Below are 27,558 nucleotides of genomic sequence, written 5' to 3' on the forward strand. Positions count from 1 at the left end.
CACCTGTCAGGTATGGAGCCAGGATTTCAGCCCACTCTTCCACAGGCAATTGCTCTCTGTCTGCAACCCGTTCAAAGACAGTTAGCTAAGCCTCCACATAATCCTCAGCAGTCATTTTCTGTAGTGTAGTCTGTATTTTTCTCCGGACATCACTCACAGAACTTGTAGCCTTTGCAGACACCACTTGCTGTGCAGTCACCATTTTTGTGAGAGCTGCCAATTGCTCCACTAGCAAGTGATTGGTCTCCTGCTGCCGTCTCTCAGCTGCCTCCATTGCATGCTGCTGTTGCGCATTGGCCAGCACCAACTGTTTGACCAACTCGTCCATGGTCTCAGTGTTTGGCTTTACTGCAGTCGCCGCCTTCACCCAGGACATTCACAGCTTGGAAACTTTAACTCCCACACGCGGTTGCCCCTAGCAACAGTCTCTGCCCGCATTCTCCACCATATGTAAATGCGGGACCTTCAGAGAAGGTAAGTTGCTAGGTCAAGCAGACGGAGGCACGGAGATTAGCTCTCAGTTGTAGGCAGTTTATTGGAGGCAGTTCACACAGTCCACAGAATGTAAATCAAAAACAGCTTTCTTCAGCATAAGGATAACATAAAGGAGCTTTCTTCAGCACGGTACAAAAATGAAACAACAAAACAGTCCTTACTTCAGGATGTAAAGAAGGTAAGTCCTCAGGCTTTCCTCACCCACACACAAGGTGAGTTTTAAGGTTTTATCCTCCAGACACACACAGGGCAGTGTGTACAACAGGTTTCTCCTCCAAGAGACGACCACACACCCTTCCCATGGGCAACCTCAGTGCTTTTATAGCTGACCACTTGAGTCAGCCAGCAAAACCCAGGACTGGAGTATCGGCCTGAGTTTACAACAACACCTAACTCCTGGTCCCATACTCCAGCCAGTCACCTTGTAGATACTAACCATCTTAGTGGAATGTACCTGCCCTCTACTACTTTACCATCTGCCTGTTTACAGTATATAATATCTCGTATTCTTGCTTTGCCCAGGCATTGTTCGATCTTTATTTTTCACTCCCTGTCTTCATGCATTGACCAGCGTTGATTGGCCGAATGCCATACAGAGTACATCATTCGGCCAATCAATGCTGATTCTGCCGGAGGAGGCGGAGTCTAAGATCGGTCCACAGCAGTCTCCATTGTGGTCCGATCTCAGATGTAGCAGTGGTGAGCACACAGCATTGTGGGAAATAACCTCTGACCTCGATCCTACCTAAAACGATCGGGATCGGAATTCCGATCGCGATCATGAAATTTACTCGATCGCTGATCGGAATCCGATCTTTTCCGATCCCGATCGCTCAACCCTAATAGATAGATGTTTATAGTGATTTTGGTTTCATTCCAGCACACCTTAGTGAATACATAAATGAGTTAGACTTCCTGGACTTCAGACTGATACATTGTAACAAACTCATTCACTGACAGTAAGACATTTTGAACATGGTGGAAAACTGTCACATATCAGAGAGTTGTAGAATCCTCCATTATATATTACTTGTACAAAATCCGAAATTTCATTAAGTTTTACCTAAAGTCAATACCAGTTGGAGAATATTGTTGCACATTCATCTCTGCTACACATTACTGTCTGGACATCGGGCACTTACCTGGGGATCTTGAGGAGCTGCTTCTGGATTTTTCCTTTCACGTCCTTTACTTCTTAGTGATCTTCTCCAGATATCTGCCCAATATATAGACCCTCGGCTGTGACATCAGATCTGATCTGTTCATGTGAAATCCTCTTTTCTTCAGAATTAGACTTTCCCTTTCCTGGTACAGACCTCACTACATGTATCACTGCTGTGCACTGCTACAGGAACCTGTGACCTGATGACATCAATTGAGATGTTATTGTGACATCCGGACCAAAGTTGTCCTTATCTGCTAAGTATCTGATCTGCTTCATGATTAGTTATAATGCACACGATGAACCCAAAATACAGATGAAGCAAAAATATAAAGACTCAGACTAATCTATGAGTGGCCCCTGGACTTGGTGACCCCTGGTTTAGTCTATGGGTGACCCCTGGATTTGGTGACCCCTGGTTTAGTCTATGGTTGGCCCCTGGACTTGGTGACCCCTGGTTTAGTCTATGGGTGGCCCCTGGACTTGGTGACCCCTGGTTTAGTCTATGGGTGGCCCCTGGATTTGGTTACCCCTGGTTTAGTCTATGGGTGACCCCTGGTTTAGTCTATGGGTGGCCCCTGGACTTGGTGACCCCTGGTTTAGTCTATTGGTGACCCCTGTATTTGTTGATCCCTGGTTTAGTCTATGGTTGGCCCCTGGACTTGGTGACCCCTGGTTTAGTCTATGGGTGGCCCCTGGATTTGGTGACCCCTGGTTTAGTCTATGGGTGACCCCTGGATTTGGTGACCCCTGGTTTAGTGTATGGACGGCCCCTGGACTTGGTGATCCCTGGTTTAGTCTATGGGTGGCCCCTGGACTTGGTGACCCCTGGTTTAGTCTATTGGTGACCCCTGTATTTGGTGATCCCTGGTTTAGTCTATGGTTGGCCCCTGGACTTGGTGACCCCTGGTTTAGTCTATGGGTGGCCCCTGGATTTGGTTACCCCTGGTTTAGTCTATGGGTGACCCCTGGATTTGGTGACCCCTGGTTTAGTCTATGGGTGGCCCCTGGACTTGGTGACCCCTGGTTTAGTCTATTGGTGACCCCTGTATTTTTTGATCCCTGGTTTAGTCTATGGTTGGCCCCTGGACTTGGTGACCCCTGGTTTAGTCTATGGGTGGCCCCTGGATTTGGTGACCCCTGGTTTAGTCTATGGGTGACCCCTGGATTTGGTGACCCCTGGTTTAGTGTATGGATGGCCCCTGGACTTGGTGACCCTTGGTTTGGTCTATGGGTGACCCCTGGATTTGGTGACCCCTGGTTTAGTGTATGGTTGACCCCTGGACTTGGTGACCCCTGGTTTTAGTCTATGGTTGGCCCCTGGACTTGGTGACCCCTGGTTTAGTCTATGGTTGGCCCCTGGACTTGGTGACCCCTGGTTTGGTCTATGGGTGACCCCTGGATTTGGTGACCCCTGGTTTAGTGTATGGTTGACCCCTGGACTTGGTCACCCCTGGTTTTAGTCTATGGTTGGCCCCTGGCCTTGGTGACCCCTGGTTTAGTCTATGGTTGGCCCCTGGACTTGGTGACCCCTGGTTTAGTCTATGGTTGGCTCCTGGACTTGGTGACCCCTGGTTTAGTGTATGGATGGCCCCTGGATTTGGTGACCCCTGGTTTAGTCTATGGTTGACCCCTGGACTTGGTGACCCCTGGTTTAGTCTATGATTGGCCCCTGGACTTGGTGACCCCTGGTTTAGTCTATGGGTGGCCCCTGGATTTGGTGACCCCTGGTTTAGTCTATGGGTGACCCCTGGATTTGATGACCCCTGGTTTACTGTAAGGATGGCCCCTGGACTTGGTGACCCCTGGTTTAGTCTATGGGTGACCCCTGGACTTGGTGACCCCTGGTTTAGTCTATGGATGGCCCTTGACTTGGTGACCCCTGGAATTAGTTTGCTTGTGTGTTTTTTGGGAAGTTGTTTTTTTGAGTTGCATGGTTTTGTGGTTTGTTTGTGTGTGGTGCGTTTGTCGTGCGATTGTTGTACGGTTGTTTGTGTTTTTTGGTCCTTTGTTGTGTGTTGGTTGTTTGGTCTATGTTGTGTCTGTTGATTTTTCCTGTACGTTTTGATTTATCTTTTTTTGTTTTTTTGTGTCACATGACCAGTGATCGCTAGGGTTGAGTGATCGGGACTAATTGGAGTGTGTTCTATATAACTTTGGTTTTTGGGATTGTGTAATATGCCATCTATAGTTCTGAAACGCATAGCCTAGCCATGTGTCTGCACGATTAATCCACTTCCTGTTACTATGTAACGTTTTACTTGGATCAAAAATAAAAGTTATATTTTATTGCAGATTTGCCGCCTGGTTGACGCTGGATTTTTACCCAGTTGATCAGTTGGAGGAGTGTTTTGTGAAAGTTGTTTGGTCTCAGGAATCTAATCTGGAAGTGGTGTGAGTCTGTTCTGTGTGAGAGTCTGTTTAACCCTCAACATTTCTTCTCAACCCCTGTCCTGCATTTCTGGTTGCTTGTCACTGTTTTGGTATTAGTGAGTTTTGTTTAAGGGCTTCAGGTTTATTTGACCCCTGTCCTGTGATACCCTTTCCTCACTCCTCCACTCCTCCTCTCCTCAATCTCCTGTTGTGTGTTAGTGGTTGTGTTGCGCCTGTTAGTTCCCCAGCATGTCTCTACCTAGTTGTTTCTGTTTGCAGCTGCACCTGTTCTTCATTAGGGGTGACCACCTTTAGTATCCCAGTCCCTAGCCTCTTTCAGCTATCACCCCACCTGTCTCTTAGGTCTCCGCATTTAGAGAGCCAGAAGTTGTCGGGGCCAAGCTTAGCTTGGGTACAGCTGACCAACACCCACAGGCAGGGCCTAGTTTGCCATCGTAGCACCGGGGAAAGTTTTCCTACCCCTGTTCCATAGAGGTGCAAGCAGCATTCAGCATACGGTTGCTCGGGCATTGACACATACGTGACAATGATGTAACTTCACTGCATGTGGCTGTATGAATGATCCGAAAAAATTATTTGTTTCTTGTTCCCATTTCCAAATCCACTCAGGATTTTTAAAAGCAAAATAAATATGGAAATAAAATGTAGATTTTATTATTATGCTTTATTATTACTTTTTTGATACAAATAATATACAAATAACAAAAATATGTACAACAATAATAATAATAATATCTTAATAGTTACAAAAAAATAAATCTGCGGCATATCTATTAATATCGTATCAATAGAAGTCCAACATTTTCTTGCACCAAAATTTACGGTGCGTGGCATTTACAACATATTTATGAACACTGTGCAGAAAAAACCCCAGAAACGATTGGCACAACATTTTTGAGAAATTTTCCCCATAATGGGCGTGGCTTACTATGCGACACAATCATAAAACTGCAAAGAAGGAACACGGCGCAGATGTCCTGTGCAAAGTAGAACAAGCTTAAAACTGATGATTCTCCGACCATTCGCCTTGTGCACCATAAATCTGTCTCCACAATAAGTGAGAGATGATTTGTATCTGATTATGTTCTGCTAAGAATTGTGCGCTGCATATTTGTTCCTTACTAGAGATGAGCGAGTAGTATTTGATCGGGTAGGTATTTGATAGAATACTACGGTATTCGACATACTCGTACTCTTTCAAATACTATCGCTATTCGCAGTAAAGATTCAATTCAGAACCAGCATTGACTACAGTGTATAGCATTCGGCAAATCAACGTTGGTTCTGCAGCAGGCTCGTCTTTGCTAGTCGGGAGGGCTGGCAGCTTGCTGTTATGCAGGAGCTGACTTTTTCTCATAGGAATGCATTGACCAGCGTTGATTGGCCAAATGCTATACAGTGTACAGAATTCAGCCAATCAATGCCGGTTCTGCCAGAGGATCATCTCTTAGGAGGCGGAGTCTAAGATTGGACCACAGCAGTCTCCATTGTGGTCCGAGCTTAGACTCCGCCTCCCGACTAGCAAGGGCGCGCCTCCGGCAGAACCAGTGTTGATTAGCCAAATGTTATAGCATTCGGCCAATCAATGCTGGTTCTGCAGGATGAGTAAGGGCCAGTTCACATTAACGTTTGCCTCACGTCCGGAAGGAGTCTGCAGGAGGACCCCCCCCCCCCAACAGAATATCAGCGCAACTGCAAACACTGTGCAGTTAAGGCACACGGACCCCATAGACTATAATGGGGTCCATGCCCTTTAACTGCACAGCGCTCCTCCTTAACTCTCTCCTCCTGCTACTCATGGACTTGGTGACTCTCCTTTAGTTGAATAGTGGTTTCCCCTGAAACATTTTTTCCCATAGACTATAATGGAATTCGATATTCGATCGAGTAGTTGAATATTGAGGCTCTACTAGAAACGAATATCGAATATTTCACTACTCGCTCATCTCTATTCCTTACAATCCTTGAGATACATTTTTGTCTGCATGTTTTGTATCAAATATTTGTCTCCTGGTGAATCGCGACACTTTTACTTGGATGGTATTTGAGTCCGAATTTTGGAGCTATTAGAAATATTATTGTATCTGTTCATACAACAGGCTCATGACTATATCTAAAACTACACATGGGCTTCAAAGATTGACAGTATTGATAAATGTGCCACAATGTGTTCAGGATGTAAATATATAACCAAAAATGTTACAATATTTCTTAAAAGTTGCAAAATAATTCATTTTTTAGACACTGTGTTTCCAGTATATGAAGGATCGGAGCTTCTGTATCCGAAATCTGGAGCCTCAATCATTATCAAGATATGGTAACAAATGTGTGAATGTAATGTAATGTGAATGTAACAATGAAATGTTGTCAGATACTGGAGAATGTTACTAAAGACACAACATAGACTGTCCATGTCCCATCTAATATGTGGGTAACAGCTCTTATTGCCACCGCCCCATATATTATATCCCGGCCATCTGATAGACTGTGTATAATAAAGAGAATCAGCCGATAGAATCATCTTGTTAATATTTGCAACGTTCACTTGGAAATTTACTCTCAGATGGAACTTATGTAATCTATTATTGTTATACTCTGTGGCTCGGGGGAGGTGTGTAATCACTTGCGCCTAAGTGTGATGACATTGGCAACATGACTGCGGAGACCCCCGGGGCCCACTGACGTTGAAAGAAGTTCAAAGATTGCAGAGATCATACCGTGTTTCCCCGATAGTAAGACACCCCCGATAGTAAGACATAGCGGGGGTTTTAGGGAGGTCGGCTAATGTAAGACGTACCCCGAAAGTAAGACATAGTGGGACTTTCGGGGTAAAAAGAATGTATGACACTGTCTTACTTTCGGGGGGTGTACTGTATCCGCTGTGCTGTGAGAGCCGGGGGGAACGCTCTCCCCCCGGCTCTCACAGCACAGCGCGATTGGCTGTGCTGTGAAGGACTTTGCCGGCGGCCGCTTAACCCCCCACATGCCAGCCACTTCTATTCATTTCAATGGCATGCTTCCATTGAAATGAATGGAAGCGCTCGGCACGCGAGGAGTTAAAGGGATTCTACCATTAAAAGAAGTTCTTTCCTCTGACCACGTCGGAATAGCCTTAAAAAAGGCTATTCGTCTCCTACCTGTTGCTGTAGCCAGCGCCACCTTCTTCCTGAGCTGCGTCCGCCCCCTGTCTGTGTCCCCATCGGGCCTCATGGATGACGCATGCGCAGTCGGCTCTAACAGGCTCTCGCAGCCAGAGCCGACTGCGCATGCGTCATCCATGAGGCCCAAAGAAGACAACACAGACGGGATGGACGCAGCTGAGGAAGAAGGCGGGGCTGGCTATGGCAAAAGGTAGGAGACGAATAGCCTTTTTTAAGGCTATTCCGACGTGGTCAGAGGAAAGAACTTCTTTTAATGGTAAAATCCCTTTAAGTGGCGGCCGCCGGCAAAGTCTGCCTGCCGCTTCCATACATTGCAATGGGAGCGCGCTATTCAAATAGTATTCGTGCATCTCTAACTTCAACTGTAAGAAGTTACAATTGAAGTTAGAGATGAACGAATACTATTTGAATAGCACACTCCCATTGCAATGTATGGAAGCGGCACGCAGACTTTGCCGCCGGCGCCGCTTAACTCCTCGCGTGCCGCCTCTTCAATCCGTATGATTGATGATGGGGGGGGGGAGGGGTTGGTTTTCCCAATATAAGACATACCCCGAAAGTAAGACATAATGTCACTTTTGGGGGTAAAAAGAACGTAAGACACTGTCTTACTTTCGGGGAAACACGGTAGGAGAGATGAGTATTACTGTTTGTTATATTTACACACCTACCCTGGACCTAAAAAGATACAAGAATATAACACTGGTTTGTGCGTGACGAAGCCCAAACATTTTGGGTTCCTATAAACCCCAATTTTTGTCTCTCTACAAACCCTTGTGCTCATGTCTGGGATCCTTCTTCTGACTTCTGGCACTTGAGGATATGATTTCAGACTTTATCCCCTGGCTTTGTTACATGTTGTTATGTCTGAGCAGAGATGTTTCTCCTCCTTACGCCACGTCTTGGTTGGTCTGCTTCCTTACTGACCAATATTTTGCTCCAAAATATACAATGTTGTGTCACTCGCCCATTTCTAGGCACTTTCACAACTGTCTAGTGAGGCACAAAAAGAGCCTAAAACCCGTAATAAATCCACTATCAGCATCTCCTGCAGTTTTATAGTACAAGCTGAGACAGAATTCGGGAATATTTAGCTAAGCACATCTCATTGTCCCTGCACCTCCAGACATTCACTGTTATGGAAGGAAACCATGTAATGCTTCATTTCTCCTGTGGTGGCGCTGTAGGTAAATCCAAATCTTAGGTACCAGGTTTCCCCACCGATTACAGCTGATCACTTGTGGTCACATCAGCAGGACAACCTGAGCCCAAGACTCTATCAGGGAACCTTTCTCGTAGAAACACATGGCTGAAAGTGAAACCTCTTCAAGGTGGACACTTACACTTTTTTACATTTTGTTACAACCACAAACTTAAATCTATTTTCTTGAGATTTTCAGTGATAACACAAAGTATCAGATAATTGTGAAATGGAAGGAGAATGATACAAGGTTTTCATCATTTCAATCCAATAAAAATCTGATGTGCGACGTGAAAAAGATTTCGATAATGATTTTCTTCTTGCTTCTTCTCTCTAAGGATTGTCAGATTTGTGGGGTGCGCGGTGACTTCTAATTGTCCTATGGACGGATTCCACCTGTACCTGAGATGTGGATATCTGCAGCTCCTCCACACTGACTCTCTGACCAGTGCTCTCCTTGCTTGATCTGTTAATTTAGGTGAACGGCCATGTCTTGGTAGGTTTCAATTTTTTTAGATAATGGATTGAACAGGGCTCCTTGGGATGCTCAAAGCTTGGGATATGTTTTTATAACCTAACCCAGCTTTAAACTTCTCCACAACTTTATCTCTGAGCTGTCTGTTGAGTTCCTTGGTCTTCATGATGCTGTTTGTTCACTAATGTTCTCTAACAAACTGCTGAGGCCTTCACAGAACAGATGTATTTATACTGAGGTGAGTTCCTTGGTCTTCATGATGCTGTTTGTTCACTAATGTTCTCTAACAAACCACTGAGGCCTTCACAGATCAGATGACTACATCACACACAGTCGGACTCTACTAACTCATTAAGTGACCTCTGAAGGCAGTTGTGTGCACTGGATATTATTTAGGAGTATCCTTTTCCTTTAACTTCACAATTATCGGCTACTTTGTGTTAGTTATCACTGAAAATCTCATTTAAGATTGTGGTTGTGACAAAATGTGAAAAAGTTCAAGGGGTGTGAATCCTTTTGCAAGTCACTGTAAACCTGTTAGACTATCTGGGATTCAGAAGTAGACTTGGTCTTGCTCTTGAGTTGTTTATGTTCTGAGTCCTCATTGAAAGCCTTCTCGAATATGGACTGGAAGGATCTCCAGAATTTAGCCTTAAAGTCCCGACCAATAAAGACATAGAGGAAAGGATTCACACAACTGTTCATGAAGGCCAGGCTGGAAGCGAGAGGAATGCCAAGAAGAGTTTCATATTGCAGATGACGATCATCCCGGTAAGCTGAATACAATTCCAAGAAGGAGAAAATATGATAAGGAACCCAACAGATGAAGAAGCAAACTATGACAGCCATTATGACTTTGAAGGGCTTGGAAGAGGTGGTCATGCGATCTCTATGGATTCGTAGAGCGATCACCGTATAACATGTGACAATGATGGTGAAAGGAATAACAAATGCTATGAGGAACCTCATTATGGTTAACCCCTTGTGTAAGGACCTGCCTTCATCTTTTGGTTCTCCAAGTTCAAAGTTGTTATAGCAAATAATGGAGCCGTCATATTGTACGGTGTCTCGAATGATAAAGTAGGGTAAACTACATAGAAGAGCCAGGATCCAAACAGCGATGACCACAAATATAGCCAATGTTGGAGTTCGGTGGTTTTGACACCAAACTGGGAAGATGACAGAGATAAATCGGTCTATACTGATGACGGTGAGCAGGAAGACACTTGCATACAGATTGAGGAAGGCCACAGTACTGTTCAATCGGCACAAGAAATTTCCAAACACCCAATGGAAACCATTCGCCAAGTAGATTATACTCAAGGGGAGAAATAATGTGAAGGTGAAGTCAGCGATCGATAAATTGAGGAACCAAATGACGTTGACTGTCTTCTTCATCCTGAAGATTGTGAACCAGATGACCAGACCATTCCCTGCAGTCCCAAGCAAAAAACCCAAAGAGTAGACCACCAAAGTGAAGTAATTCAGAGAGGAAAAGTCATAATAATCGTAGTCGTCATAGTATTCAGTGGTATAAGAAGAAGTGTTGTCCAGGAGTGTGATACCAGAGGTCGGATACGCTCTTGTGATGTTCTCCATAACTCCAATGGTAGTCATTGGGACAATTCTTCAAAAAATAAATAAAAAATAGTGTTACAAACAATTAACAATGTAATGTCTTTATGTATTTAGTGTAATGTCAGCCAAGTGCTTTACAAACTTATCCCATTTTTACACTCTTTAGAGAACATTCAGGACCCCCAACCCCTGACCAAACCTCATTACACCAACCATTCTACTTTGACTCAAAATGTAAAATTTTCACTGCCCAGTTCTGGGTACAACCCTCTAAAAACGGGAACATGGTCCCTCATTAAACATAATTAAACAATGTATCTAGTTCAATGCTGATACTTCTGCTGTTCTTGCCTCGACAAGACACTTCTATATCATACAATAATTGTGGAGGAAGAAGTTTAGCGCTGGTTTGAGTAAAGATTAAGACTTAGGGTCCATTCACACGGAGTAACGTGCCGCGTGATGTGGCACGTATACGGCGTGTGAGACTTTGCGCACCGTAAAAGCTCCCATTGATTTCAATGGGAGTCTGAATCGTATACGCCGCGTTATTTTGCAGCCGTGATTTTGCGGCTGCAAAATTAGCTACGGACACCGACACTAGTGAGAACGCAGCTTAGACTTCCTGGACTTCAGACTGATACATTGTAACAAACTCATTCACTGACAGCAAGAAATTTTGAACATGGTGTAAAACTGTCACATATCAGAGAGTTGTAGAATCCTCCATTATATATTACTTGTATAAAATCAGAAATTTCATAAAATTTTACTTAAAGTCAATACCAGTTGGAGAATATTGTTGCACATTCATCTCTGCTACACATTACTGTCTGGACATCGGGCACTTACCTGGGGATCTTGAGGAGCTGCTTCTGGATTTTACCTTTCACGTCTTTACTTCTTAGTGATCTTCTCCAGATATCTGCCCAATATATAGACCCTCGGCTGTGACATCAGATCTGATTCGTTCATGTGAAATCCTCTTTTCTTCAGAATTAGACCTTCCCTTCCCTGGTACAGACCTCACTACATGTATCACTGCTGTGCACTGCTATGGTACAAGAACCTGTGCGAGCACCTGATGACACCACTGGAGATGTTATTGTGACACCCTGACCAAAGTTGTCCTTATCTGCTAAGTATCTGATCTGCTTCATGTTTAGTAATAATACACAGATACAGATGAAGCAAACATTTACGCAGACTCAGACTGGTCTATGGGTGACCCCTGGACTAGGGTGAGCCCGTCATCCTTCCACCTCTGACTGTACAAGTACACAGCACAATACACTCACTGCACTACATGAGGACGGGCAGTACACAGCATCTCAGTCATCCTATGTAACCATATAATACACTGGGGAGAGTATATACTGCAGAGGCATTGGGTGGCTGAGGGGATACTAGGCTGACTGTATTATTCCTACCTGGGTTAGGTTTTTTGACAGCCCTGTGGGGAACACAGTCACCCATCTTGGGGCATCTGGTTGCACCTTCTGATCATTATTGTTGTAGATACTTTAACTACCTGTTGACTATATATCTTGGGGCTGTTCATGCTTAATCCTACAAGGACATTATACAGGGCCGGCGTCAGCATACGGCATAGTCGGGCAATTGCCGGGGCCCCCCAGCACTTGCCTGCCCCAGCACAGAACGCAGGTGCAGCGTTATGTGCTGATGCATACCTCCCAGCTGGTCGATTTCCCGATTTCAACTCAGATCTGGGTCCTCCGGACACAGATCTGCGTTGAATACATACACAACTAAAACAAGGAGCTGTCACAGCTCAGCTCCTTACTTACTTACAGCTCCTTACTTTGCCCCAGCGCTCCAACTAGTGGCTGTATAAGCGCGATGTGATGACGTCACATCGCGCCTACAACTCGGTTAGTGACACTGCGGAGAGAGCGGCGGGGGAGCGAGGAAAAGGTGAGTATATGTGTTTCTTTGTGTTAAACATTGAGGTGGAACATAATGAAGGGGGTCCATGAAACTGGGGCAGATGAAGGGGAGAGGGCGGACAGTATGAAACTGGCGGAGGGACATGAAACTGGGGGCGGAGAATGGGGGGGACAAGAAATATAAGCGGTTCAGCGCCACCGCCAGCCCGCAGGCAAAGTCGCGGATAACTGCTAGTTATTATATTAATCCCATGGTGCTCTGTACATTATTATATTAATTCCATGGTGCTGTACATTATTATATTAATTCCATTGTGCTGTACATTATTATATTAATCCCATGGTGCTGTACATTATTATATTAATCCCATGGTGTTCTGTACATTATTATATTAATCCTCTGGTGCTGTACATTATTATATTAATCCCATGGTGTTCTGTACATTATTATATTAATCCCATGGTGCTGTACATTATCATATTAATTCCATGGTGCTGTACATCACATCATTATATTAATCCCATGGTGCTCTGTACATCATTATATTAATCCCATGGTGCTCTGTACATTATTATATTAATTCCATGGTGCTGTACATTATTATATTAATCCCATGGTGTTCTGTACATTATTAGATTAATCCCATGGTGCTCTGTACATTATTATATTAATCCCATGGTGCTCTATACATTATTAGATTAATCCCATGTGCTGTACATTATTATATTAATCCCATGGTGTTCTGTACATTATTATATTAATCCCATGGTGCTGTACATTATTATATTAATCCCATGGTGCTGTACATTATTATATTAATTCCATTGTGCTGTACATTATTATATTAATCCCATGGTGTTCTGTACATTATTATATTAATCCTCTGGTGCTGTACATTATTATATTAATCCCATGGTGCTGTACATTATTATATTATTCCCCTGGTGCTCTGTACATTATTATATTAATCCCATGGTGCTGTACATTATTATATTAATTCCATGGTGCTGTACATCACATCATTATATTAATCCCATGGTGCTCTGTACATCATTATATTAATCCCATGGTGCTCTGTACATTATTATATTAATTCCATGGTGCTGTACATTATTATATTAATCCCATGGTGTTCTGTACATTATTAGATTAATCCCCTGGTGCTCTGTACATTATTATATTAATCCCATGGTGCTGTACATTATTATATTAATCCCATGGTGTTCTGTACATTATTATATTAATCCTCTGGTGCTGTACATTATTATATTAATCCCATGGTGCTGTACATTATTATATTATTCCCCTGGTGCTCTGTACATTATTATATTAATCCCATGGTGCTGTACATTATTATATTAATTCCATGGTGCTGTACATCACATCATTATATTAATCCCATGGTGCTCTGTACATCATTATATTAATCCCATGGTGCTCTGTACATTATTATATTAATTCCATGGTGCTGTACATTATTATATTAATCCCACGGTGTTCTGTACATTATTAGATTAATCCCCTGGTGCTCTGTACATTATTATATTAATCCCATGGTGCTGTACATTATTATATTAATCCCATGGTGCTCTGTACATTATTAGATTAATCCCATGTGCTGTACATTATTATATTAATCCCATGGTGCTGTACATTATTATATTAATCCCATGGTGCTCTGTACATTATTATATTAATCCCATGGTGCTCTGTACATTATTATATTAATCCCATGGTGCTCTATACATTATTAGATTAATCCCATGTGCTGTACATTATTATATTAATTCCATGGTGCTCTGTACATTATTATATTAATCCCATGGTGCTGTACATTATTATATTAATCCCATGGTGCTCTGTACATTATTATATTAATCCCATGGTGCTGTACATTATTATATTAATCTCATGGTGCTCTGTACATTATTATATTAATTCCATGGTGCTCTGTACATTATTAGATTAATCCCATTGTTTTCTGTATATTATTATATTAATCCCCTGGTGCTCTGTACATTATTATATTAATCCCATGTGCTGTACATTATTATATTAATTCCATGGTGCTGTACATTATTATATTAATCCCATGGTGCTCTGTACATTATTATATTAATCCCATGGTGCTGTACATTATTATATTAATCCCATGGTGCTCTGTACATTATTATATTAATCCCATGGTGCTCTGTACATGATTATATTAATCCCATGGTGCTGTACATTATTATATTAATCCCATGGTGCTCTGTACATTATTATATTAATCCCATGGTGCTGTACATTATTATATTAATCCCATGGTGCTCTGTACATTATTATATTAATCCCATGGTGCTGTACATTATTATATTAATCCCATGGTGCTCTGTACATTATTATATTAATCCCATGGTGCTGTACATTATTATATTAATCCCATGGTGCTCTGTACATTATTATATTAATTCCATGGTGCTCTGTACATTATTATATTAATTCCATTGTGTTCTGTACATTATTATATTAATCCCATGGTGCTCTGTACATTATTAGATTAATCCCATTGTTTTCTGTATATTATTATATTAATCCCCTGGTGCTCTGTACATTATTATATTAATCCCATGTGCTGTACATTATTATATTAATTCCATGGTGCTGTACATTATTATATTAATCCCATGGTGCTCTGTACATTATTATATTAATCCCATGGGGCTCTGTACATGATTATATTAATCCCATGGTGATCTGTACATTATTATATTAATCCCATGGTGCTCTGTACATTATTATATGAATCCCATGGTGCTCTGTACATTATTATATTAATCTCATGGTGCTCTGTACATTATTATATTAATCCCATGGTGCTCTGTACATGATTATATTAATCCCATGGTGTTCTATACATTATTATATTAATCCCATGGTGCTCTGTACATTATTATATGAATCCCATGGTGCTGTACATTATTATATTAATCCCATGGTGCTCTGTACATTATTATATTAATCCCATGGTGCTCTGTACATTATTATATGAATCCCATGGTGCTCTGTACATTATTATATTAATCCCATGGTACTCTGTACATTATTATATTAATCCCATGGTGCTCTGTACATTATTATATTAATCCCATGGTGCTCTGTACATTATTATATTAATCCCATGGTGCTGTACATTATTATATTAATCCCACGGTGTTCTGTACATTATTAGATTAATCCCCTGGTGCTCTGTACATTATTATATTAATCCCATGGTGCTGTACATTATTATATTAATCCCATGGTGCTCTGTACATTATTAGATTAATCCCATGTGCTGTACATTATTATATTAATCCCATGGTGCTGTACATTATTATATTAATCCCATGGTGCTCTGTACATTATTATATTAATCCCATGGTGCTCTGTACATTATTATATTAATCCCATGGTGCTCTATACATTATTAGATTAATTCCATGGTGCTCTGTACATTATTATATTAATTCCATGGTGCTCTGTACATTATTATATTAATCCCATGGTGCTGTACATTATTATATTAATCCCATGGTGCTCTGTACATTATTATATTAATCCCATGGTGCTGTACATTATTATATTAATCTCATGGTGCTCTGTACATTATTATATTAATTCCATGGTGCTCTGTACATTATTAGATTAATCCCATTGTTTTCTGTATATTATTATATTAATCCCCTGGTGCTCTGTACATTATTATATTAATCCCATGTGCTGTACATTATTATATTAATTCCATGGTGCTGTACATTATTATATTAATCCCATGGTGCTCTGTACATTATTATATTAATCCCATGGTGCTGTACATTATTATATTAATCCCATGGTGCTCTGTACATTATTATATTAATCCCATGGTGCTCTGTACATGATTATATTAATCCCATGGTGCTGTACATTATTATATTAATCCCATGGTGCTCTGTACATTATTATATTAATCCCATGGTGCTGTACATTATTATATTAATCCCATGGTGCTCTGTACATTATTATATTAATCCCATGGTGCTGTACATTATTATATTAATCCCATGGTGCTCTGTACATTATTATATTAATCCCATGGTGCTGTACATTATTATATTAATCCCATGGTGCTCTGTACATTATTATATTAATTCCATGGTGCTCTGTACATTATTATATTAATTCCATTGTGTTCTGTACATTATTATATTAATCCCATGGTGCTCTGTACATTATTAGATTAATCCCATTGTTTTCTGTATATTATTATATTAATCCCCTGGTGCTCTGTACATTATTATATTAATCCCATGTGCTGTACATTATTATATTAATTCCATGGTGCTGTACATTATTATATTAATCCCATGGTGCTCTGTACATTATTATATTAATCCCATGGGGCTCTGTACATGATTATATTAATCCCATGGTGCTCTGTACATTATTATATTAATCCCATGGTGCTCTGTACATTATTATATGAATCCCATGGTGCTCTGTACATTATTATATTAATCCCATGGTGCTCTGTACATTATTATATTAATCCCATGGTGCTCTGTACATGATTATATTAATCCCATGGTGTTCTATACATTATTATATTAATCCCATGGTGCTCTGTACATTATTATATGAATCCCATGGTGCTGTACATTATTATATTAATCCCATGGTGCTCTGTACATTATTATATTAATCCCATGGTGCTCTGTACATTATTATATGAATCCCATGGTGCTCTGTACATTATTATATTAATCCCATGGTACTCTGTACATTATTATATTAATCCCATGGTGCTCTGTACATTATTATATTAATCCCATGGTGCTCTGTACATTATTATATTAATCCCATGGTGCTCTGTACATTATTATATTAATCCCATGCTGCTCTGTACATTATTATATTAATCCCATGGTGCTGTACATTATTATATTAATTCTATGATGCTGTACATTATTATATTAATCCCATGGTGCTCTGTACATTATTATATTAATCCCATGGTGCTCTGTACATTATTATATTAATCCCATGGTGCTGTGCATTATTATATTAATTATTAAGGATAGGTGAGAGTCCAGGGTTATCCCAAGGCAGCAGACACATTGGAGAGGTAAATGTCGTTCCATTAACTTTGATAGATGGGTCGGGTGGAGGGGCCATACGGGGTGAGGCAAAGATGATGAACTCCATTTTCTCTATGTTGAGTTTGAGAAAGCGGGAGGAGAGGAAGGAGGCTACGGCCGCTAAACAATCTGGAACTCTGGCCAGCAGGGAGGTAATGTCTGGTCCAGAGATGTAGATTTGGGTGTCGTCGGCATAGCAATGGTATTGAAAACCATGAGATTCTATGAGTTGGCCCAGGCCAAGGGTGTAGATGGAGAACAGGAGGGGTCCTAGGACGGAGCCTTGGGGGACACCTACAGAGAGAGGGCGAGGTGAGGAGGTGGTGTGCGAGTGGGAGACGCTGAATGTGCGGTCGGTGAGGTATGAGGAGATCCAGGAATGGGCCAGGTCTGAGATACCAAGGGATGAGAGAATTTCTAACAGGAGGCAGTGGTCAACTGTGTCAGAGGAGAGGTCGAGGAGGAGGAGGACAGAGATAAGATAAGATAATCCTTTAATAGTCTCACCATGGCGAGATTCAGTGTGTTCAGAGTAGTGACTTTGGCAGTTAGTAGGTCATTTGTGACTTTGGTTAAGGCCATTTCTGTGGAGTGACGGGGTCTGAAGCCTGACTGAGTAAGTTGGACAAGAGATAGGAGGAGAGTTTGGAGTGGACATGTTGTACAAGCAATTTAGAGGCGTATGGGAGAGATGGAAAGATAGATGGATGGAGAGGACGGGTCGAGGGACGGTTTCTTAAGTATAGATATGATGGTGGCATGCTTGAAGGCGGAGGGGAAGGATCCATTGGCTGGGGATAGGTTGAAGAGATGGGTGAGTGACAGTGGAGAAACAGGTTATAGATGAAGAGCCCCGAGCAGTTGGGTAGAGGGGCTGCCGGGGGTGTAGGGTCAGACTGTCTCTGATGGTGTCAATTTTACTTTTGAAATAAGAGGCGAAGTTGTCAGCTGAGATAAGTGATGTCGGAGGGGGGGGCAGGAGGACGGAGGAGATGAAGGCGGTGAATAGCTGTTTGTGGTTGTGGGATACGGCAGATATGAGTGTGGTGAAGTAGACCTGCTTTGCAGAGGTGAGTGCGTTCTTGAATTTGAAGTCCTCATTTGAGAGATTTTTCTTCCAGAGGCGTTCTGCAACCCGCGAGGCACGTCTCAGTTATTAGTCAGTACTGTATGCCGGGGTTGTCTATTGATCGGACGGGCTCTGGCGGTTGTGAAGGGGCCACAGAGTCCAGGGCTGAGGTGATAGCGGTATTATAGAAGACAGCAGCGGCATCTGTGTCCTGGAGTGAGGAGATGTCAGCGAGTGGTAGGAGAGAGTCTGAGAGCATGCGGATGGCAAGGCGGATAAGGTTCCTGCAGGGGGCGTGTTGATTTAGGGGTTGGGGTGTCTATTACAGAGGAGAGGGCAGAGAATGTCAGCAGGTTGTGGTCAAAGTGTGGATGGAGAGTTAGAGAGGCGGCATATGTGGCTGGGCTGAGAATGAACTCTATGGTATTACATTATGTAACCTGTGTGACAGCACCACACGGCGCCACCTAGTGAGTCTCACACATACATTACACCTCCCATAGGAATGTATAGTAACTAAACGTCCAATGGGAGGACATCACCTGGTAAAGAGGAGGAGTCAACTCATCACTGGTTCCCATAATAACACCCCTACAGAAACTTCCTGTGTGTGTTAGTGAGGAGAACGTGAGGAGATTGTGGAGTCAGGAAGAAGATGCTGGAGTTGTGAAGTAAACAGAAAGCCTAGTACAGGTATCTGAAGTTCTAGACAGACCAGGAAGGTTGGGGAGCCGACATACTCCAACTATTCAGAAGATCCCGTCCCCTGCCTGCCTAGTCATTGCCCTGAAGGAGGTCCGGCATCATCATCTTGTCAGCAGGAGCCTATAGAAAGAACATTCTGGAACATGAGCTCCATAGCAAGTATCACAGGATCCAGGGGCCAAGGCCAGACCTGTGGGACCTCCTGATTATTGCCCCCCGAAACTCTGAGCTATCAGGACCCCATAATGTGAGTGGGGGTATGGTGTGCCACTATGGTGGGGGACGTCCTCCTATGGGCCAAATAGGAACCCATAGGGCTGTAACACTGACATGTAAAGGGCTAAGAACACCTGTCATCAAATCTACCCCGCACCCCAGGACTCTGCTGTGTCACCAGGTGTATCCCGTTATTGTGCAATGAAGCACCAATGGAAGAGTTTTCAGTAAAAGTTCATCTGTTTCAACTGTACAGCAAATTCTGTGTCTGACTCTGCACCGACAACATCACGGCGCCCCAAACACCCCCAGTCAGCACAGTATAAGGGAAGCGCCCCCGAGGAACAATCACCCCCAACATAAGTGCATCCCCCTCATCACCGATACCAGTGGTGGTAACATGGGACAGGACCATGAGCCCTCGTACTCCATGACAAGTCTGTGCTGTCTGCACCCCGCAGTCCCAACTAAGGGGTTACCTTCCATCTGGTTGCCACACATAGCAGAGGTGGGTGAATATGAGGTCTAGCATGTACCCCTTTATGTGGGCGCAGAGAATGACCATTGAGAGAGACCAAAGGAGGCGGTGAGGGACAGGAGACTGGAAGTGGGGGGTGGTTTGTGTTAATGGGGATGTCCAAGTCACCCATGATGATGGTGGGGGTGTCTGTGGATAGGAAGTGTGTGAGCCAGGTAGTGAAATGGTCGATGAAGGCAGCGGTAGGTCCTGGTAGGTTATATGATGGCTGCTTGGAGGGTGAGTAGATACGAACAGAGTGCAAAGGAAGAGAGAGTGAGGGAAGGTAGCGGTTGGATTGGGGCGAAGTAGTCAGACAGGAGGACGCCTCCACCTCCACCAGGTTTATTGTTGGGGTGGGGAGTGTGCAAGAATTGCAGACCCCCATAGAAGAGGGGAGGAGGTGTCTGAGGGTGTCAGCCATGTTTTTTTGATACCAAGAATTGAAAAATCTCGAGAAATGAAAGTACGTGAATGTAGTCAAGTGTCTTGCGGATGGAATGAGCATCCCAAGGGGGCAGGGGCAGGAGCGAGTAAGATAGGTGTAAGATTTAGGGGGTCCTGTTTGCTTACGACGGTTGTTTGGTAAGATATGATGTCATTTCACTGCATGTGGTTGTATGACTGATCGGAAAAAAAATTATTACTTTCTAGTTCCCATTTCCAATTGCTCTAAGCAAAATAAATATGTAAATGAAATGTAGATTTTATTATTATTATTCTTTGAACATTTCCAAGGTGATCCATATAATACACACAGAACAGATATACAAATAGTCTACATACAACTACAAATTTTACAACTTTGCTTAAAAATTACAAAAAAAAAAAAAAAATCTGGGACATATTTATCAATGGAGAATATTGTATCAACAGTCCGATCCTTTTTTTTTCCACTTTTGCAACAAAAGTTACGGCATTTACGACATATTTATGAACTCTGTGCACAAAAATGAACAGCAAAAATACGCCCGGCTCGGCCTTTTTGGAAAAAGATTTGCCCAGCAAACAGCCTTAACCCCCTGCGCGCCGGCTGCCTCCATTCATTCAAATAGAAGGCTAAACTAAATCTCTAGCAGCTACTTACCTCTAGAGATGGCTGCTCCAGTGCCCTCCTTCTTCTTGCCTCACTGCCCCGCCTCCCAGGTTAGTGTTTAAAGCGCTAGGTAGGCGGGGCTTGTGGCTTAGAGTGTGGGCGGGTACAGGGCGGGGAGATGTGGCGTCTCCCCTCCCAGTACCCGCCCACGCTCTCCTAACCCGCCCACAGGGAGGGGGCAGCAAAGGAAGAAAAGCAGCGTGGAGCAGCAGCGAGGCGAAGAATGAAGGCATGGGGCACAGGACCAGCTATCTCTGCAGGTAAGTGGACACCAGGGGGTAGGATTGCTTTTAAAATCCGATCTCCGATTAATAAAAAAATCCCATTGACTTACATTGGGATCGGAATTGGGATCGAGATCGGGTTGGAATGAAAAATGATCAGAAATCATTTTTTAAAATCGATCCTGAAAAGTCAAGATCGGCTCAACCCTAGTTATGGCTGATACATTGTAAAAAATTATGAGAAGTTTGGATGCGTTTCTTAAACATAAAAATATCACAATTTAAGAGAACCATGTGGTGTAATGGACACCTGCCTGACTTTTTGCCTTCCTCTGGATCAACATAGTAGCGTGAAATGTTGCACTTGATGGACCTTCTCAACCTTATCAACTATCTTACATATCAGCAAGTCTTCAACTCTGAGTTTGGTTTTCCAGTTGACAAGTTTCTCCAGCACTTTAACAATACGATTGTAGTCTGTAAACCAGATTGTCCTCACTGTTGTAGGACCAAACGATGTATTTTCAATCCTGTCGCCAATCTCAAGGCATTCAGTCCCCCCATTACGTTTATGGGAACCTTTGCAAACAAGTTTGAAGCCCAGACTCCAAGGTTAGACTACCTGGGAGTCACATGTAGACTTGGTCTTGCTCTTGAGTTCCTTATTGTCTGACTCTTCATTGAAAGCCCTTTCGAATATGGACTGGAAGGATCTCCAGAATTTAGCCTTAAAGTCCCGACCAATAAAGACATAGAGGAAAGGATTCACACAACTGTTCATGAAGGCCAGGCTGGAAGCGAGAGGAATGCCAAGAAGAGTTTCATATTGCAGATGACGATCATCCCGGTAAGCTGAATACAATTCCAAGAAGGAGAAAATATGATAAGGAACCCAACAGATGAAGAAGCAAACTATGACAGCCATTATGACTTTGAAGGGCTTGGAAGAGGTGGTCATGCGATCTCTATGGATTCGTAGAGCGATCACCGTATAACATGTGACAATGATGGTGAAAGGAATAACAAATGCTATGAGGAACCTCATTATGGTTAACCCCTTGTGTAAGGACCTGCCTTCATCTTTTGGTTCTCCAAGTTCAAAGTTGTTATAGCAAATAATGGAGCCGTCATATTGTACGGTGTCTCGAATGATAAAGTAGGGTAAACTACATAGAAGAGCCAGGATCCAAACAGCGATGACCACAAATATAGCCAATGTTGGAGTTCGGTGGTTTTGACACCAAACTGGGAAGATGACAGAGATAAATCGGTCTATACTGATGACGGTGAGCAGGAAGACACTTGCATACAGATTGAGGAAGGCCACAGTACTGTTCAATCGGCACAAGAAATTTCCAAACACCCAATGGAAACCATTCGCCAAGTAGATTATACTCAAGGGGAGAAATAATGTGAAGGTGAAGTCAGCGATCGATAAATTGAGGAACCAAATGACGTTGACTGTCTTCTTCATCCTGAAGATTGTGAACCAGATGACCAGACCATTCCCTGCAGTCCCAAGCAAAAAACCCAAAGAGTAGACCACCAAAGTGAAGTAATTCAGAGAGGAAAAGTCATAATAATCGTAGTCGTCATAGTATTCAGTGGTATAAGAAGAAGTGTTGTCCAGGAGTGTGATACCAGAGGTCGGATACGCTCTTGTGATGTTCTCCATAACTCCAATGGTAGTCGTTGGGACAATTCTTCAAAAAATGCTATAACTGTAAAAAAAACAAAAATTGTTACAAATTATTAAAAATGTCTTTTATTCAAGTGTTTTTGCTTTTCCCATTTTTACCGTTTGTAAGAAACATTCAGAACACCCAACCGCTGACCAAACCTCACTACAAAATAATCTACAGATGAACATAAAGGTATGGAATTGGGAAGGGTATAAACTTGGAGATAACAGTGAACAGTGAGCTAAACTGTCTCAAATATCATGTCCTCGCTCTATCTGAAACTAAATCTCTCTAAGACTGAACTACTACTGTTTCCACCATCTAACAGATCTGTCCCTGATATATCCATTGCAGTCTCAGGCCTTACTATAACTCCTAGGCAGTAGGCCCGCTGCCTCGGGGTCATGTGTGACGCAGACCTTTCCTTCACCCCTCATATTGAATCACTCACTCATATTGAATCTCAAAAACATCTCCAGAATACGCCCTTTCCTTACCAGAGATACACTAAAGACACTTATTGTCTCTCTGATTCATTCTCGCCTTGACTACTGTAAGGGCCCCTTCACACGGAGTAAACGCGCCGCGCATTGTGGCGCGTTTACGGCGCGTGTACGCCGCGTATTTTTACGGTGCGCGATTACGCCGCGTTAACGCCGCGTTTACGCGGCGTTAACGCTGCATAATCGCGCACCGTAAAAAAACGTGGCGTACACGCGCCGTAAACGCGCCACAATGCGCGGCGCGTTTACTCCGTGTGAAGGGGCCCTAACTTCTTACTAATTGGTTTTCCCCTCACTAAACTCTCCCCTCTACAATCTATTCTGAATGCAGTGGCCAGGCTCATCTATCAGGCTAGAAGCTACAGCGATTCCTCGGCTCTGTGACAGTCACTACAGCGAGGCCTCTGGTCTGTGCCGGTCACTACAGCGAGGCCTCCGGTCTGTGCCGGTCACTACAGCGAGGCCTCTGGTCTGTGCCGGTCACTACAGCGAGGCCTCCGGTCTGTGCCGGTCACTACAGCGAGGCCTCCGGTCTGTGCCAGTCATTACATTGGCTGCCTATTATAGAATACAATATAAAGTTATCACTCTCATCCACAAGGCTCTCCATAATGCCGCATCTCCCTACATTTCCTCCCTCATCTCTGTCTACCACCCAAATCCATGCTCTCCGCTCACTCAATGACCTAACACTTCCATCCTCTATCATCAGAACCTCCCCCGCTCGTATACAAGACTTCTCCCGAGCTGCACCACTTCTCTGGAATGCTCTACCCCGGACAATCAGATTAACTCACAATTTCTACAGCTTCAAGTGCAAACTAAAGACGCATCTTATCAGACAGGCCGATCACAATTCCTAATGTAAACCCGTCCATACTGTCATTAGAATTCCTAAAATGACTCTCCTCTGTTCTCGCTCCCCCATTATCCCAAATGGTAACTTTATCTGTCCAAGCTCCATCCACATGTTACAGGACACCACTAGTGACGGCTCATATAGTTTTATGTTTGTGTAATGACAGTCACCTCTATTACAACATTGTCTGACCCCTGTATAAGCAATGCCGCCCCTGCTACCTCTTGTGTCACCCCCTCTACCTCATAGATTGTAAGCTCTTGTGAGCAGGGCCCTCAGTCCCATTGTGTGAAATGAATATTTCTTTTAATGTCTCTTTTTGTCTGTACTTGACCCCTACAAATTGTACAGCGTTGCGGAATATGTTGGCGCTATCAGATAATTTTCCTATATCTTTCCCTTGACGTTCACCCTAAAAGTTCTCCTGAATCCGTCTCGCTCTGCAGTTTACAATGTATCAGATTACATACAGTCTGTTTTGATTTCTTCTAGATCAACATTACAATATATTCCGATCAGATAGACTTGTGTGGTGTTCTAACCATGCTGTGATACAATGTTATACAAGGTTTTGCAGTACAATGTAGCATCCACTAGGTGGCAGTATGTGATGGTCGCTGACTGGCCATGTACTATGTGCAGTTACTTATGACCTTTCTGGACAGATGGAAAGATGGAGTAAATCGCTTTGCGGTCTGTGAGGAAATGTGTCAGCTTCCTATGTGACAAGCTGTTGTAACAAATTATCCAATCTTTTGTTTGTGTGTCTTACACTAATATTTCCTCACCCCCCTCTCCTGCAGGTCGGCCATCGCTCTGCTCCATGGTGTAATATTGGCCAATGGAAGGAATTTATCAATAATTCTACACCAAAGCTTGTGAGGAAAAGACACAAAACTTGTGCAAGATCTTGTGTAAAATGTGTTTATTTACTCAATAACTTTGCTGCATCTCATGTCCGAAAACCATCTGATCAGACACATTAGACATAGACAGGAGATAGATAGATAGATAGATAGATAGATAGATAGATAGATAGATAGATAGATAGGAGATAGATAGATAGATAGATAGATAGATAGATAGATAGATAGGAGATAGATAGATAGATAGATAGATAGATAGATAGATAGATAGATAGGAGATAGATAGATAGATAGATAGATAGATAGATAGATAGATAGATAGATAGGAGATAGATGATAGATAGATAGATAGATAGATAGATAGATAGATAGATAGGAGATAGATAGATAGATAGATAGATAGATAGATAGATAGAAGATAGATAGATAGATAGATAGATAGATAGGAGATAGATAGATAGATAGATAGATAGATAGATAGATAATAGATAGGAGATAGATAGATAGATAGATAGATAGATAGGAGATAGATAGATAGATAGATAGATAGATAGATAGATAGATAGATAGGAGATAGATAGATAGATGATAGATAGATAGATAGATAGATAGATAGATAGATAGATAGATAGGAAATAGATAGATAGATGATAGATAGATAGATAGATAGATAGATAGATAGATAGGAGATAGATAGATAGATAGATAGATAGATAGATAGATAGATAGATAGGAGATAGATAGATAGATAGATAGATAGATAGATAGATAGATAGGAGATAGATAGATAGATAGATAGATAGATAGATAGGAGATAGATAGATAGATAGATAGATAGATAGATAGGAGAAAGATAGATAGATAGATAGATAGATAGATAGATAGATAGGAGATAGATAGATAGATAGATAGATAGATAGATAGATAGATAGATAGGAGATAGATAGATAGATAGATAGATAGATAGATGATAGATAGATAGATAGATAGATAGATAGATAGGAGAAAGATAGATAGATAGATAGGAGATAGATAGATAGATAGATAGATAGATAGATAGATAGATAGGAGATAGATAGATAGATAGATAGATAGATAGATAGATAGATAGGAGATAGATAGATAGATAGATAGATAGATAGATAGATGATAGATAGATAGATAGATAGATAGGAGATAGATAGATAGATAGATAGATAGATAGATAGATAGATAGGAGATAGATAGATAGATAGATAGATAGATAGATAGATAGGAGAAAGATAGATAGATAGATAGATAGATAGATAGGAGATAGATAGATAGATAGATAGATAGATAGATAGATAGGAGAAAGATAGATAGATAGATAGATAGATAGATAGATAGATAGATAGGAGATAGATAGATAGATAGATAGATAGATAGGAGATAGATAGATAGATAGATAGATAGATAGGAGATAGATAGATAGATAGATAGATAGATAGATAGATAGATAGATAGGAGATAGATAGATAGATAGGAGATAGATAGATAGATAGATAGATAGATAGATAGATAGATAGATAGATAGATAGATCAGCACTAGTTACACTGTATATACAGGATTACTTCCTGTAAATGTAACCACGAGTCTACTCACTTACTGACATCAAGTGGTTACAACATTCTTCAACTATATATATATATATATATATATATATATATATATATATATATATATTATATATATATATATGATCTTTTCATTTACTCCCTTGTTACCAGACAATGTGCTCAGATAACCAGATATTTTTTTTATTATTGTTTTAAAAATACAAATGGAAACCCATGCGGGGACTATGGAGTGGGGGAGTGATCGATTGATCTGATCTCCCCCCTCTTCCCCTATCCACATCCTCCAAATGAGAAAAAATAACACAATCCAGCAAAGTGCAAATCAATCATAAAGGCAGAAAATAAAGAAGACATCAGGGAAATAAGGAATAATGAATGTGCCCTACAGAGATCAGCGACATGACAAACCCATCTCTGCTACATCTACATACAGTGTCAGTCACTCTGTAATAACTGTGCATGATATAGCAGGAGAGTAACTTGTACAGGACAGAAGATCTCGGGGGCTTCTTACTCCCCTCAGAGGATACATTGTATATACATCTCGCACTTACCTGGGGATCTTGAGGAGCTGCTTCTTGTTTTGCCTTTTCAATCCTTTACTTTCTAAACATATTCCTCAAATATCTGCCCAATATATAGAAACCCCAGCGTGACATCAGATTCTACATCACATGTCCGAGTCAGCGAAAACTTACAGACAATAGGAA

General features: G+C 41.9%; 2 protein-coding genes across 3 annotated transcripts; both read right to left on the bottom strand.

The window, feature by feature from the left end:
• Positions 1-9,425: 9,425 nt before the first annotated feature.
• On the bottom strand, positions 9,426-10,490 carry LOC142209895 (chemerin-like receptor 1). The gene has a single exon (XM_075278933.1). The coding sequence runs from the start codon at positions 10,485-10,487 to the stop codon at positions 9,426-9,428; it is 1,062 nt and encodes a 353-aa protein (XP_075135034.1). The 5' UTR covers positions 10,488-10,490.
• Positions 10,491-21,297: 10,807 nt separating this feature from the next.
• LOC142209897 (chemerin-like receptor 1) lies at positions 21,298-27,445 on the bottom strand. 2 transcript variants are annotated; one of them, XM_075278935.1, is made up of 2 exons: positions 27,403-27,445; positions 21,298-23,060 (listed from the first exon to the last, which is right to left on the bottom strand). In XM_075278935.1, exon 2 carries the CDS (start codon positions 23,012-23,014, stop codon positions 21,953-21,955), a length of 1,062 nt encoding a protein of 353 aa, XP_075135036.1. In that variant the 5' UTR covers positions 23,015-23,060; positions 27,403-27,445; the 3' UTR covers positions 21,298-21,952. The 2 variants fall into 2 exon arrangements, with proteins under 2 accessions (XP_075135036.1, XP_075135037.1); XM_075278936.1 differs by having other exon boundaries at positions 21,298-23,054; positions 27,403-27,442.
• Positions 27,446-27,558: the final 113 nt, after the last annotated feature.

Source organism: Leptodactylus fuscus, chromosome 6 (genome assembly GCF_031893055.1).
Source record: "Leptodactylus fuscus isolate aLepFus1 chromosome 6, aLepFus1.hap2, whole genome shotgun sequence".
NCBI lineage: Eukaryota > Metazoa > Chordata > Amphibia > Anura > Leptodactylidae > Leptodactylus > Leptodactylus fuscus.

Coding starts and splice junctions, on each gene's coding strand:
- LOC142209895 (XM_075278933.1), bottom strand. CDS start 10,487: ATGGAGAACATCACAAGAGCGTATCCGACCTCTGGTATCACACTCCTG.
- LOC142209897 (XM_075278935.1), bottom strand. CDS start 23,014: ATGGAGAACATCACAAGAGCGTATCCGACCTCTGGTATCACACTCCTG.